We start from the raw sequence: 16,479 nt of genomic DNA, 5'->3' as shown, positions 1-16,479 counted from the left end.
CAACGCATGTAACAGGCAGAACTTGACAGTGTTCCAGAATGTCAAGAACCAACACACCCAGGGTACCTTGCACGTCATATCTGGACGTGGAAAATCTATGACAAAACATCAATATGTGACAAGGTCGGATTGAGAATGTGTTGGTTTTTCTGGGCTCCCGAAAAACAATTTATATCTTTATATAAACAGTCAATATCAGTTTAAATATATGCTATATTGAGAGTATTTTCACTGCTTTACCTTAATGTCAAATAGCAGTTTTCAACAGGGAACTGAAGCAGTGATGTTGCTTTCTTCAAAACCAGACTCCATTTAGAAAAACAGTGATTTAAGATCACAGAACACAGGAGCTGCCAGTCTACCACTGCTGCAATCAGTTAGGTTTTTTTCTGTTATTGTGTGACTTTGGCGTTTAGTTGGGATTCACCAAAGTCGCACGATAACAAAACTTACCAATTGACGCAGCAGTAGACCAGCAGCTCCTGTGTTCAGCGAGCCAAAATTACTGTTTATGTCAATGCAGTCTGGTGGCTTTGACGAGAGCACAGATATGGAACTGAAGCTGTTAACTTCCCCGTCTGACGAAAAGGTAACGCAATGAAAATTCTCTCAATATAGCGTACACTTAAACTGATATTGATTTTTTCGGTGGGACTTTTTTAAGTAGCTAAAATACATATCATATAATACAGGCAGAGAACAGAGTCTCTGCAGACAAATTCACCACCACACACTTCTAATAGGTCATAAGTGATGCTACTTCTGTACGAGTCTATACATTGTTTTTTGGCTATCTAGTTAGCACTTTGAAAAGCTGCTACTGGCTTTTATTTTGAACTGTATGTTTAGTTTATGACTGAAGCTAAAGATCAGACTGTTTCAGAACCCTACATTTGATATAGCTTTTACCTTATGGATTTAGTTTATAGTGTATATAGCTATATTTTGTCTGTAGCTTAAGGCGTGAACGGACGTCTATGAAGTCTAATAGCTGCCTGGAGGTTGGTGCGCTAACAGTAAAACTCCCTCAGACAAGGACAAAGTTCGACTGTCATCTTATTGGCAGGACGACGCTGAAAGCTTTGATGAAGTATGTCTTAGGCTTTAAACTCCTCCATTGCACTTTACACCTGGCACACTCTCAATCTGCCAGAGGGCGGCAAGTACAGACAAGGTCCCGCTATAATTATTGTTTTTGTTTGGCTTTTGTTCAAGGAGGGAGGAGGACGTGTTTGGATTCTGTGGATAGAGACTGTTTTAATACTTCAAATCCCTCCTGATGATAAAACTGCAGAGGTGTTATGAGAACATATCAGGCCTCATGCAAGAATCTCTCGTACGAACACATTTGTTTTAAAGTGGCATTTATGAATGATTCACTGATTATTTTGAGACAGAAAAAAATAACCAGTGGTCCATGTATAAAAAGCTTGAGTTAGGGTTAGAGGTTGGATCTGAATGAAACTGGAGTTTAAATGTGTTACCCATTTCAAATACATGGCTTGTCAGTTCACAAAGAGATTTGGTAACAGGATTTTTGTTTAAATCTGATAACTGTGGAGCAAAACGTCGATATAAATACTGTTATAACATCATCTATATTGAAGCGATTCTCAGTGACTGTAACATCCTTTTCGTCACAGTCATTTCTTTTTGGCGTCTAACATGTCAAAGGGTTTATTCTTTGTGTCACTGCAAAGCTGTCACACAGTGTTTTTTAATTTGGTGGAAGGATTTTCAGTCAAAATTGAAACAACAAAGATATGATGGGATATAGTGGGATTTAACCCAGTCTCACTCCAAAGTCGTTGATATCCACTTGGTCAGGGACTGTCCTTTCATATCAGCATGACATGCAGCCAGTTGCTGTTATTGTTTAATGGAGCCCAGTGGCGTCACGGGGAAACACTGTGGGACAATAATGAAAGTTAAGGCAGCAGAAGTCCAAGTCTAGCGAGCAGGAGGGGTGGTGGATGGGTCCAACAAACTTTCACCTGGGAGGCCTGTGTTCACTTCCTGTAAGATTGTAAAGCCAAACCCTGTTCTTTTTTCCTAAACCCAGTCATGTGTGTGTGCATTGGGAAACCGTAACCGCGTGAATTTGTTGTTAAAGAAAAAAAACATAAATTTGTGGTGTTGAATCAACGTAGTGCCTTTATTTTTAAAGAAGACAATGCATGTAATAGGCAGAACTTGACACCGTGTCCCAGAACGTCAACAACCAACACACCCAGGGTACCTTTTGCATCATATGTAGTCATGGAAAGTCCATGACCAGGGCTTGACGCTAACCTTTTTCCCAAGGAGCACATGTGCTCCTAAGTTGAAAAAGTACGGAGCGAACAAAGAACTTTAGGGGCACAACGTAAATTGATCAAATAATGTGTTTTCCGTAATAAACGTGATGCAAATAGACATTTGCATCACATTAAAATTATTTAATGAATGTGTATACAAAATGTACAGAAAGGTAAAATCATCAAGTTTTAAAAAAGTGTTGCAATTTAATTTTGTCTTTAATGTTATTATCTTATATATATTATCTTTGCAATACGATTATCTTATATAATGTTATTACTATCCTAAAACATTCTCCAGGTCCTCTGAAACTCTGCAGGACTTAAGCCTCTTTCACACAGAGCTTTCGCAGCGCCCACCGCGGGGTAGGGCGCAGAGGACAGGATTTGGGGGAGTACAGGCTCGTACAGGAGCTACAGCTCCATGGTGACCGCTTCAGCTCGGCGGCACAGCGGTGCGCTCTTGCACCACGGTAGCACATACACAATGAATGGGTTCATCGGCGGAGGTCTGTGCTTTGCGCGCTCTGTGTGAAAAGGGCTTTATTTCCACCCTGCCCAGCAGCGGTACTGTGGCGAACGGTCCCTAAAGGCCTCTACACATGATCAGCTGTAAAACCGCTTTGCACTGGCAGCAACGCCTGACAAAGCGGCACCGCTACCCTTAGCGTCGCGCGCCGCTCTGATTTTCCGCCCGAGCGCTGCGCTCAGAGTTGAAATTATTTGAACTACGGGGAGAACAGAGGCTTCCCTTCTTCTTCTTCTTCGTGGAGTTTAACGGCAGAGGCTTCCCCGGTGATCCACCCAGTCCATCTCCTCCACACTTTGACTTAAGCTATTTCCACGCTGCCGACAGTGGCTTGGAAAACCGCCCATAACCGTGTCACACGGGGAAGAGGGAAGAGGGAAGGCGGCTGGAGTTCCTCCAACATTTGCGGTTAGATTATCATATTTTTTTATTGACAAAAATATAGGCTGCTTCGGCTGATTTTTTTCATGCGCACATGTGCCCCTAAATATTTTTTACAGTTCGCACACACCTATTTTTAGTCGCAAATGCAAGTGAAACGCTCGCACTGTCGAGCCCTGATGACCAAATGATGATACCAAGTGACGAGGTTGGAGTGAGAATGTGCCACTCCAATAGAAGTGACACCAAACTCTGGCTCCAATGCAAAATTCAAACACTGATGCTGACTGACGTCATGACCTTTCCTTCTTTACCTCATTTTCTGGTTGTGAAGATGCAGACACATGCCACAGAAGCGTCTCAAATCCCCCAACAAAAATTACTGCTAAAGACTGTGCAAGGCAATTTCCTGATGATCTGCACAAAAACGGGGTAAACACTTTTCTACCAAAACACGCCCTGAGACTGGCTGAAACACATCTTCAACAGACAATACAAATTACCATCATCTTTTTTTTATAGTTTTCTTGCCAGAAACAAGGAAGTGAGTTTGGTGATGTGATGCGGGGGGACTGCTATGATCAGTGAAACTTCGATAATTGGTCAGATTGTGGAAAAGTTCCAGTGATCGGACAAAATTGGATTCAGTTGAATTCACAGGGATTGGTTGAATTTGATAGTCAAATTTTGGCATTCATCAAACATTTTTTCATTGAAGTAGGTTTGCTTAATACAACTAGGAACCCCAAACCCCTTTCCCACTGCACAAAAATCCCCGCTAACATCTGGCTCTTTAATGCAATGGGAAAGGTTACAGTCTGCATTCACACCCAGGTCAGACGGCTCTGAAGTAGTTAAGGGTGTTTATCCCATCAATGGGAACACAACACCCTGATGAACATGCCAATTTTAGCTCCTTTACCAGTGAGATTCAATGGCAAGCCACCACAAAAATACGATCATCTCCGCCCAAGCAGTGCTCAAACACTGATCCAAATTAGTCTGCACTGAGTTTGAAAGAGAGACCATAAAGTTTTTAAAGGCCTCCATGGTCCTCTCTACTATTTACCTGTCCTTCAGCTTGTCCGTGACGTCAAATGTGACACACACGAAATAAAAACCCACACACACAGAAAGACATACTCGCCATGTGCACTGCCCTGGTGTAATGGCAATGGGAAAGGAGTCTATAGCCTCTTTAAAAACCCACAGACACACACTAATTCTTGTGGAAAAGGGAAATAAGAGAGGTTGTGGGTAAGAATATGAAAATGTTCTTGCATGAGGCTTGTTGTGTTGTGTGTTTGTGGGAACATTGATGTTTGTAAAGTTAAAAAAAATGCATTTAAAGAGAAAACCACAAAGCTCTGTAAAGGTTGCTCATCCATGCTGTAACTTTCAGTTCTACTTGTGTCCATTTTTGTAGCTGCAAGCAGACAGTGACTACTGCAAGTGTACAGGTTGTATATGAGGCTGAGGCTCATCTGTACCAATACTGGCTCCCATTAAAACACCATTGTGATCTAAAACCCTCGACAAGGCCATTCTGTCCCACAGCAGTCAGTTTGGGGCACTTCATCCAAAGAAAAAAAACACACACACACACACAATGGACATTTGCAAATACTTTTCCTAGTTGTGCTTTAAATGTGTTGTCCGTTTTCAATGCCATACAGTCACATTCAATTTATATAAAAATTAGATAAGTGCCTTGAGTGGCTTTTGATGACTGAGACCCAGAAATGAATCACTTACTGAGAAGCATTAATGGATGTTTGCTTCATGAAAGGTTGTTTTTGTGGTCAAGTTATTGTAAAATAAGGACCATCATTGCTGCTTAAGATTATTCACGTTCAATCAGAGAGAGCAACAAATTGTTTGTCTCACGTAACGCACAAAACACTTCAAAATAAACAGGCGGATTTGAGGCAGCACAGTCTGACAATTCTGATGTGTGTGTATATGCGTGTACCCTGATGTACGTATGTATGGATTTGTGACAGCCTTCAGTGTGTGTGTGTGTGTGTGTGTGTGTGTGTGTGTGTGTATGTGTGTGTCTGTGTGTGTGTGCTTTTAATGGCATGTTTAATTAGTCTCATTAGGCAGTGAGTGAAGCAGTGTGGTTGGGATTATTGACCGGCCTGTCAGCCCTGTTGGCCTTTGCTGTGAAGACCTCTGAAGCACGGCTCTCTTCTCATGCCAGAAACACTGACTGCATCCTTTATCTCTGCCACTCCCTGCACTGCTCTGGCTGCCAGCACTGTCACACACCCTGCTATCATAAATCACATGCATTAGGGCTGTTTTCCCCTCTGATATGCATCCAAAACATCTGCGAAGATCAACTCGTAAATTAGGTCTTCATCATTGAAACGGTCGAGCTTCATTAGAAGCAAATCGTGAATTTTATTTTTCAGCCGTTGTAACATTTGGAGAGTTGTCAGTGGAAGAAAACATGATATTGCTTTACTTGTAGTGGTTCTTTTAGGACAGTTAAAGTCATCATTTTTATTCTTTCTTTGTTACTGCTTCACAATAAAAGCCAACACCATGCTTTTAATCTGAAGCAGACAGCAGGAAGTGACGAGTTAGCATTAGCAGTAATGTAATAAAGCTCTAACACAACATTAGCACATTGGAAGTGAAGAGTGAGGCTGATTTATTGATTACATAAAATTATAAACAATAATGTCTGATAACATGCATGCCTCCTTTCCTGTTAATTGGTTGTGGACAGATAGATCTGAATCCCAAATGGCGGACTCTGCCACTGTTAGGGCTGTACAATGTTAATCACAATTGTGGTTTCTTACAATACAATGAACCGGATTGCCTGTGATGTAAACATTTAAAATGCGTGCACCACTCATAGAAAATGCCGCTGCATATTAAATCATGCACTTCCTAAACAGCCAGCCTCCACTTTTGAAGAGCAGTCATGCCCCCACATGTGCACCCTGCAGCCTGTGGCAAACTTTCCTGAATGCTGCAGAAACTGCAGACAAACAAAACGAAAAATCATCACTTCATCAATTTTCGTCATCATCTGTTGTTTGAAAGTATTTTGGATTTAGGAGAGGACAAATCATATGTAAAGAGTTCACGAAACTCATTTAACCACTTGACAAAACGTCACAACGTGCAGAGCGATGAACACATGAAGGCCAACAAGAATATCATCACTAATGTCACTGAATCCCTGTCCTTGTCCGGTGATAACACATCAGACATCTATGACAGCAACACTGCAGCGCATCACAGTACTGTGACGGCTGTAAAATGTAAATGAAGAAATAAAATACAGTGGCGGATACGTATCCATAGGAGAGGCTGTGAGTTCAGCTGAAGAAGAACCTTATTTTAAATCATATCTTGATGCAGAGATTTGTAAATTAGCAGGAATGTAGAACAACCATAGACTGTATAAAAACAGAGACAACATGACAGCTCCCCAAAAGTGAACACAAAACATTTTTATCGCCCCCTGGCTGCTGTATAGGTCATGAACCCCACCCTGTCCATGTTAGTGGATGGGACATGGTGTGTGCAGGACAAGTGTTCTTTCTCTCTGATAAGTTTGGTTTTAATTAGATATCCGATACTATAAAAATGAGGTTTGATGTCACGACTGACATCCACTGACATCCACTGATGGGCTCTGCCATCAGTGGAGCTGCTTGGGATTGGTCAGACGGGTGTCTGGACAGGAACTTAACACTGCAGAGATCACCACTGCGAAGACTCTGGCTGCAAAAAATGTCACCAGTGCTGGGTGGCAGCAGCCATATCTGGGATATTTTGTCTTTCTGGAGCCATGCTGTCCATCTTTAACATCTTTGACAATGCAATAAAATCAATTGATAATTGTGATAAATTATTGTGATCTCAATACTGATAATAAAATAAATAATAAAAATAATTAATAATAAAGAAAATCAGAAAAAAATAAATAAGAAAAAATTATCAAATAACTTTAAAAATAATAAGTAAGATCAAGATTATTATTTTGGACGTAATCATGCAGCCCTAGCCACTATCAATGAAAATTACTACAGGGTTCCCACGGTCATGGAAAACCTGGGAAAGTCAAAGAATTTCATTTTCACATTTTCCAGGCCTGGAGAAGCCGTGGAATTAATAAAATTCATGGAAAGTTTTGGTAAAGTCATGAAATTTTGTTATGTGAAATGAAATCGTTTCACCAATCTTCTGTAGATCACCTTTGATGTCAACAAATTTATTTTCTTCAGCTGTCGCCGAATATGTGTCAGCGTTTGACAACGTTTTATTAACCATCAGGCAAGTTTCTTCAGTTACTCCACATGTTCCATCTCTCCCTTCAGGTAGCCAACAAGCTGAAATGATGCTTAAATACAGTCTGAATCTGATATGTTTGAAAAACACCAGGCAATTAGGGTAGTATTCATTTATTTATTTTAGCATGTGTCCTTGAAAAGTCATGAAAAAGGTTGTCCATGAAAATGTGTACAAACCCTGCTACTACAGAATGTATAGAAATTGATCAGCTTCTTCAGGGGTTTGATTTCATGAAAATCTTAACGATCATAACTTGAAAGAAAAATCTGATGCTGAAGACATTAAGGAACAGACTTACAAATACAAACAGACAGCCCCCACAGAGATCCCAGAGGCTCCAGTTTTACTTCGTGGCATCAGTTTAAATACTTACTCTGGTACTATGATCCCAAAACAGAATATAAACAGAAACAAAGAGGGTCTTTAGGTCGATCATGTTAACCTGATCTGTTTTATAGAAGTGTGTCAAAATGTAGCTTTAAACTTTTATTATATCAGTTTATATTCTTCTAATGTGGTGCATATTCCTAAGTACATTTCACAACTGATCCAGTTACCTCAAACTGTCTCACGCAGAGCAGGATAATAGTCGAGGGGTTTGCTCCGGGGCCGAGGCAGGTTAATCTGCTTTGAGGCATTTTGATTGTATAACTGTAAATTTATTGTGATTGCAATAACTACAAAATGATGAATACTTTATAGTTAAAGGCAGAACATTAATCTTTGTGTTTTGCCATAAGCTTATCTGGTTATTTTAATGCACTTATTATAAATGCATCATAACCTGCTCGAGTTAAAAGAACAGTTTTGTGCTGTGTTTAATGTCTGCAGGGACTCAGATGCTCTAAAACGACAGCTGTTATATTGACATGTTTTGTGCCCGAGCACTACTCTGTGAAAGAGAGATTTCAGATTCCCAATGTCTTATTTTTATACAAACTGCAGACTTGAACCATCATTATGTTGTACAGTAATATTTTTGTTGTGCCGCAGGCTCAGCCGAGCATTTGCATTCTCTCCCCACTGCGGAGACTTTGGTTTACCTTGCTCCTGCCCGGGGCAATGTCAAGCAAACACATCGCAGGAATAAATTGCTCTCCGTTCTCAATATGCAATCGGCTGCCGTCCATGACAAAAGTAATTTGTTTGGAAATATGAGCGCAGAAACACGACAAGGTTTACATTTAGATCACTTTCTTAGCAATAGCGAGTCTAATGATCTATAACCCACGGCTGGTCACAGTGTAGACTGATGTAGCCACCCCTGATTACTGTAAGTGTTCAGGGCTTGTTGTAGGTATTAAGTCATTCAGTCTGACTGCAGCTTATTCCTCACTTCCCTTCAGCTTTATGTCTGCCTCCAATTCTGCTGAGTCATACTTCTCTCCCTTCTCTTTGAGTCTCTGTGTATTGTGGATCCACATTAACACTTTGATGATTTTTTTTTTTCCTTCTTCCTGCCTAATCTCCGGTCAGAGCTGCGTACATACAGCATGAGGCTGTCATTGTGATTACACATGCATCTCTGTCTGTTATACTCTACACTGGTTCCCAACCTGAGGGTCGCCAAAGCTTCAAGGGGGTTTGCAAGGCCTTCTTAATTTGAAAGGGTTTAAGAAAACATTTTAATTTTGACAGATATTTTAGAACAACAGCCAAGCGAAAGGAAGAGGAAAGCTTTTATGAGTATCTATGATTGTTAATTTTTTTAAAAAGTCATAATACAGACAGAGAATCATATAAAAGTTCCTAAATATATATATCATCGTCTCTGATGCAACATTCACAGGAAATGATCTCGTCAAAATTCATCCAAATGGCTCGTTTGACACAAATTTCCTGCAGTTCTTGTGTACGCTTGTGTACTTGTGGGTTTTATTGTAAAGTTTATTAGTTGTTCAGTAACTGTTTTTGTTATGCATTGAATATAATGTGAAATATCCATCAATTATGTCACCTAGTCAGGGGTCGTCAGTTTAGTCAATGATAGAAAAAGGGGTCCATTCAGGTAACGTGAGGAAGACATGAAATTCTCCTGGTTTGGATTATCAGTACAAAAGATGGACCACGGTGTTAGAAAATATCTGGTGTCTTTAATTAAAAAGTGAAAACAACCCTGTGAACATAAAAACATAACACAAGAGGTTAACTATGACACCCACGGTGCATCTCAGTGAGTATTATCCATTCACCTTAAAATTTTTATTGTGGAAACTAAAAATTCAGTTGTTTAGAAAACAACAACTAGATTTTAAATTCCCCGGTTGGAATTAATTCTGTTTCATATTCTGTAACACTTTTGGAGGAATTTGGCAAGTGTAGCACCATGTTTTGTTCCCAAAATGACGACAAAGCAATGTCAGTATATAATACAGTCTACATTCTGAATGTTGATCATGTGGACTTGATTTAACTTGACTTGAATTAGCGACTGCACCTTCCAATTTAGGTAACCAGCTGTGTCAAATCAGTCAGTGATGATACCGAAACAACCAGGTCTCACTCTGAGCTTGTCGAAATCCTGCGCTTGGGCAGTGACTTGCAGCGTTCTGTAATACTTTAATGGCACTTGGTGCATTAGGGGCAAGGATGAAAGTTGAGGTGGCGAAAGTCTGAGTAGATCAGGTGGGAATGGTGGTGGATGAGTCCAATAAAAACCGACCTTCAACTGGGAGAGCGGTGCTCGCACCCCGTAAGATTCTGAAGCCAAACCCTGTTCCTTTTTCCTAAACCTAACCACATGTGTAAGTTGTTGGAGGAGTTGTTGTACTGACGTAGTGTGTTTATTTTAAAAGAGACTGTATGTAAACAGTAAATTTCCTGCAGAAAGGAAAGTGTATTTTGAAAGAAGACAATGCATGTAACAGGCAGAACTTGACACGGCGTCCCAGAACATCAACAACCAACACAACCAGGGTACCTTGCACATCATATCTGGACGAAGAAGGTCCATGGCCAAACGTTGATTTGTGACGAGGTCGTAGTGAGAATGTGTTGACCAAACAGAAAACTATAAAATCTTGCCATGTGCAGCTTTAAAACTATTTTGTATTGCTTAATGACAAATCAGATGTATTCCATGCTCTGTACTGAGAAACTGAAGGTACCCTGTGGAGTTTTCTTGTGAACAAACAAATTTACATTTAGTGCTTTTCACTAAAATGCATCGTGTGTGTCTTTGAGGCAAATGAAGATGTCAAATTTCCTGCCTTATAAAACATTTAAAGCCTACATTGTTAACATCCATGTTTGCTAGCTAGCAATTATCGTCTGCAGCATTTCTGTTTCAAGACATTTTACTGTCAAAACCATCAGCATCACCTGCATGGTCGTGCATGAGATCCAAACAAAACAGTTGCCCACTCATAACAGCATTGCTCCACAGCACTCCTAGTGGTCAAAAACTACACAGGGTCCCTTTAAACTCAACCCTGGTTGGTATCAATGAGCTGCAGGTCCTGTGTGTCATTCTGTTGTCTGTTGGTGGGTCAATTAACCATTGTGCGAGCCCTCATGTCCATGTGTCTGTCTGTCTGACGGTTTGGTTCACTGGTTATGGTCCCTTGTGTAGGAGGGTCCCTATGTGATGCTCAAGAAGAACTGGGAGATGTACGAGGGCAACGACCAGTACGAGGGATACTGCGTGGACCTGGCCTCCGAGATCGCCAAACACATCGGCATCAAGTATAAAATCTCCATTGTTCCCGACGGAAAGTACGGTGCCAGGGACCCAGAGACGAAGATTTGGAATGGCATGGTCGGGGAGCTGGTGTACGGGGTAAGAGCTTTTTTATTTATTTATTTTTTTGACTCTTTAGATGACAGGAAGTGGCTCTTCTCGCAGCTCGAGCACTGTTAAGACAGAAATGAGCTTTTCATCTACGCTGACTCATCTCATTCAAACTTTAATTTTATGCTGTCAGTAAGATTCATGATGGTATTTAGAGACAATAATATTGTGTCTTCTTCTAATCTGTTGGTACTAATAATACATTTGTACGGCAGCTTGGCTTTTGACAGAAAAATTGGTTCTTAAAGCTGAAAATTAATCATCAAAGTCAAATTAATTCCTTCAGACTGTAAGCAGAGAGGACATAAAAGCAGAACAATTCTTTCATCATTCCTTATCCCGATGACCTTTTAATAATCGTAATAAAGCCATAGAAATATAAATATATTTGTGCTTGTTAAAATGTCATTATGGAAACAACTTATCATAAATTCTCAAATAAAAGCTGGTATTAAACTTATTACACAGTTATGGCAAGCACAGATAAATAAACATATGAGCAGTATTTAAAAAAAATAGAAATGTGTCTCACATGGTAAATTAAGCTTAATGTGCCTGTTTATAGCACTGATTTAATCGGTGCAACATCAGTCATGTCACTCACCAGTCTGCTGCTCTGAATTTCTGCTGTTTCTCTGATTAACGGAGAAACTGTTTCCATTCAGGGATTAACTGATATTGATTTTGCTACTCTGATTGGGCCTTATTCATAATCATAGGCACAAATCCATGCTTAAACTGTGCGTACAAACATTTTATGCACAAATCCAGGATTTATCAATATTTTCTTACATGAATTTGTTCATACTCCATGTATTTGTAAGACCATGCACATGCACAAATGCTGAAGGCCTGGCTGTCTTAAAAAGCAGGATTTATACTTCTGCACTGAATCAACGCTGTACCTATGGGGTAAGTTATGTGTCAGCGTGGAGCCTATACACCATAACTTGCGCTGTAGCCTGATGTGTACCTCCCCAGAAATGTAACCACAGGTCATGGTAACACAGACCTCCTGTCTGTCTTTGTAAGCTGAACCCATTTCCCTCAGTGGAAACAAAGCTTTTATTTAATTTTATTTCACAGATAAGAAACAATAAATTGTGAAGACAATAAAGCCTCCACAAAAGAGCATTTTAAGTCTTGTGTGTGATTTTTCCTGGCTTCGTATGAGCAGAGGAAATCTCCGCTAGCTGCTAGGCTAATTTATACAATGTAAAATGCCATAGACTTGTGCTAATAACATTAGCATGTTATATTTGTTTGAAAAATGTGTTTAGTATAAGACAGTTGTTTTTCAGTGAACTGTGTGAGTTGTAATGGAGCTGAATTTTGTAACGTGACCTTTGTTGCCGTTGTCCCTGGTTTTATATGAGTAGAAGAAATCTCTGCTAGCTGCTAGGCTAATTTACACAATGTAAAATGCCATAGGCTTGTGCTAATAACATTAGCATGTTGTATTTGTGGGGGAAATGTGTCCAGATAAAGACAAGTCATTGTCTGTGAATGCTGCGAGTTATAGTGAAGCTGATTTGTGTACTTGTGTTTGAAATTGTCTCTATTAAGCCATGTTTAATGTGTGTTTAATGTGTGTTTTAAATCAACTAAACTTAACAGCACTTCACAGAAATCCCACTGCCACCCAGTGTTGTGGAGGTGTAACTGCAGAGTGACACAGACACACCACCACAGAAGTATAAGTGCTCACAACGGCGTAGGCCACGTGCATAGGGTCTGCATAGAGCTGACGCACAAGTGTAAATCCACCTTTACTGGTATTGCAGGCAGCCATGCCTTCAGGATAGAGTGCATCTTCAGAGACAGACATTTGATTATTTTGTGCACAAAGTAAGAACATTAAGAAACTCAACATGTCCTGCAGATGTTTCAGATTAAAAGCCAACCAGGAACAGGGGTGATTATGCTGTTTGAGCTGCTGCAAGGCTTTTATTGTGAAACACATGTGCAGTAAGGTTCCAGTATTACAAACTGTAGCTTTACTGCAATTTTTTAAAAAAAACTAAAAACTAGAAATTAATGAGTTAATGAAAACATGATTTCTGACGGAGAAGAAAAACTCTGATGTGGCTGTTGTAATCATGAAATTAGTGCTGAAGAAATTTACATTATCCTGAATTTATCAGGTAACATGGAGACATGGAGGAAGTGTTCAGTTTGCATCAGCGGCAGCTTAATTTGATTGTATTGTTGTGTGCAAAGTAAAGCTTTTACAGAAGGTTTTAACTGGACAAGAAGTCTTGATCTGCAGAGTTCACCTTCTTCTCTGTCTGAAGCAAAGCTCCTGTGTGGTGTTTGCTATGTGGATAATTAAACCCTTTTGAAATGAAACTGTAAACAGGCCAGCGGTCTCTGGTGGTATCAGTGCTAGCAGGAATTAGTGGAGCATTAGAGCCGAGCTTTTTGGAGGGGCTGAGGAAGGCAAGCGAAGGTGTGGAGCTTGTTAAAGAATCTCTGAGCTGATGATCTGATCGTGGGGCGAGGTGTCTCTCTGCTGTTGCTGACCTTGCAGTGGGATCAAAGTGGATACAAACTCGTAGTATGGGACGATGTTGGGATTTCACGGCCTGAAAAGGCATCAAAGTGAGGACAGAGAGAAGTGTGTTCTTGTACTTGAATGTTTTTGAGGACAAAACAACCTTATGATGATAGAAGGATAAAGAAAATGATTTAAAGTGAAGATTTTTCCACTTAAACCAAATAAAAATTGGATTTATCTTCAGTTAAGATTGAGTAAGAGGTTTGATTTTATAAATAAATGTCAGATTTTTTTCCCCTCGAACAATATTTATTTAGCCTCTATCCAGTTTTTAAGTTTGCTTTTCCCAGAAAACATCCTCAGCTGTGCAGGAAATGATGTGTTTTATGTTTTCATGAGCAGCAACAGCAATTTGTCTGAGATAAGAGTTTTTCCAGTCCTTTTTTTTTGTGATGAGCTAAGTGGCATTTTCACAAAGTGGCATTTTTCTCACCTGCGCCTCTTTGGTACTGCAGTGACTCACTGTGAAGTCGACTGCAGCGAGTGCAGGGAGAGACACAGTTCAAGATGTGTCAGGACTGATCAAGCAATACACTGCACTTTTGGTTTTAAGACTAACCAGGTTGGTCAAAAGCACGGAAATAAAAAGTGCAGCTGTGTTCTCTGTCATTTTCATCTCTTTACCAGCACACTGAGCGGAAACACATCCTGTCCAAAAGCTTTGCTTTTAAATAGAAGAAATAGAGGCAAAATTCCTTGAACATAAATCCTTTAACAGGAAAACTCAAGTACGAATCTGTCATCAGACTGGTTTGAACTTTAACCCTGTCAGTCCCAGACCAAAAAATCTGTATTGTTCAGGATTTCCTTGTTCTTTCACAGTCATAGTTTGATCGGTTGAGGAGGAAGTACTCCAATCTTTTACTTAAAGGAGCTGTATACAACAGTCAGAGCATTAATATAGCTGCAAACTACTATATAGCCTAAATATGTAGTGGAGAAATGGCATCCTGCTTCTGTGTGTGTTGTAATTTCGAGCTTCTCTGTTCTTTGTTGTGCTAGCCCAGTGGTTCTCAAATGGTGTGCTGCCGTGATGCCAATCCTGGTGTGCCTTGGGAATTTGTGATAACCACATGTTATTATGGCAATATTCAACTGGGCCTATACAAAAAGTTATAAATTAATTTTTAATTGACTGTATCAGTCTGTTGGGCACGCCCATTTCCGAATGAAGAGGCAAAATCTAACAAAAAAATGTCATTTAATTTAAAAAACACTTCACAGGGAACCTATTTGCTGCCTTTCATGCACAGGAATTAGAAGTGTGTGATACATCAGAAGCCCTAATTGGCAGCTAGTGTGAGGGATGATAACATTTAAAAGGAGAAAGCTGCGAGTGGTGCGATGGATTGCTTTATTGTACGGGGCAATTAACAGCAAAGCACCAGCGAAGACGACCTACCACTGTAAGAAAAGAGAAAAGAAAACAGTCAGTAGACAGTATCACGAAAGCTACCTGTTTTATTTTTTCTCATTTTTATTATCTTATGTCATGATAAGAGTGATAACACACACTATAGAAGCTACTGGGCACAGATATAAATACAGGTGTGCTTTGAGATTTTGGTGGCACGTGCACGTTATTCCTGTGTGTGTGTATCCCACTGGCTAGCTATTTGCCGCCATTCTGCTACTGTTGATAATGCCTTCACCACCCAAAGCATCATCGCAGGAGCACGGTGCTCACATTTCAGTTCGCAAATTTGTGTTTCCTAGGACAGTGAAGGCATGATCTGCCCTACTCTCCCTCTGACTGGCTTGTGCCCATTGCTTTTGTTGTGTGGACCGGTAAGGGTTAAGGGAAGAATGTCATGGTAAGCCAATCAGAGGTAAGTAAGGCAGAGTTTTGCCTTCACTATCCTAGGAAAAACAAATTCACCTCTGTTCCCTCCCAGTTAGCACCATTAGCTCTTTCAGCACTGTTGCTGTTGTTAGCTCTTTGTGCACTGTTAGCACCATTAGCTGCTAGCTGCCGGCTCTCCATGATGAGATCCGTGTGTCGAGAATCCCAGTTCACACTGAATTGCTCTGCTGCTCCACCTGTGCCCAGACCAGAGTGCAGTGCAATGAATAACCAAAAGGTTTAATCCAACAGCGCTCTTAATGAACTGTTCAGCTCCAAAAATGAAATATCAGTACATGGCAGAAGATGTTGTTGTGGCATGCCACCAAGATTATGGGAAACTCTGCCATTGAATGGGCTAATAATGGCCCTCTGAACCTACCAGTAGGTGTAGCAGGTCCTGTTATCCATATCTATGAGGCTTATAATCACAGACAACAGACAGTTAAATGGGTTAATGACATCCTGATCAGGTGAATCTGCAAAGTAAGGCTTTAAAATTAATGTAGTGGAGTAAAAGGTATAATATTTGCCTCCAAACTGTAGTCAAGTTGTAGTATAAAGTACAATCAAATGGAATACAAGTACCCCAGAACTGTACTTGAGTAAATGTACTTAGTTACACTCCATCACTGGTTTTAAGAATTTTTATGATAATTGTTACACGCAAGTAAAGCAAAAAAAAAGTGTAAAGGGTTGAGATTAAAGATAAGATCAGGACCAGGAGGGACAGAATGAACAGTGGCAGGTCTTCACAATTGTAGT

General features: G+C 40.2%; 1 protein-coding gene across 4 annotated transcripts in view; it reads left to right on the top strand.

The window, feature by feature from the left end:
* gria4b (glutamate receptor, ionotropic, AMPA 4b) overlaps nucleotides 1–16,479 on the top strand; it is a 198,330-nt gene that overhangs the window by 148,926 nt on the left and 32,925 nt on the right. For all 4 annotated transcript variants that reach the window (XR_007450696.1, XM_049593051.1, XM_049593050.1 and 1 more), the window contains exon 10: nucleotides 11,096–11,302. Coding sequence is in view for 3 of the 4 variants with exons in the window: in XM_049593051.1 (XP_049449008.1) it covers nucleotides 11,096–11,302 (207 nt within the window). In the remaining variant the exon portion in view is untranslated. The remainder of the gene's footprint in view (nucleotides 1–11,095; nucleotides 11,303–16,479) is intronic.

The sequence above is a fragment of the Epinephelus fuscoguttatus genome, linkage group LG12 (genome assembly GCF_011397635.1).
Source record: "Epinephelus fuscoguttatus linkage group LG12, E.fuscoguttatus.final_Chr_v1".
NCBI lineage: Eukaryota > Metazoa > Chordata > Actinopteri > Perciformes > Serranidae > Epinephelus > Epinephelus fuscoguttatus.
Note: the sequence above shows the minus strand (reverse complement) of the source record. Positions and strands in the feature narration are given on the sequence as shown.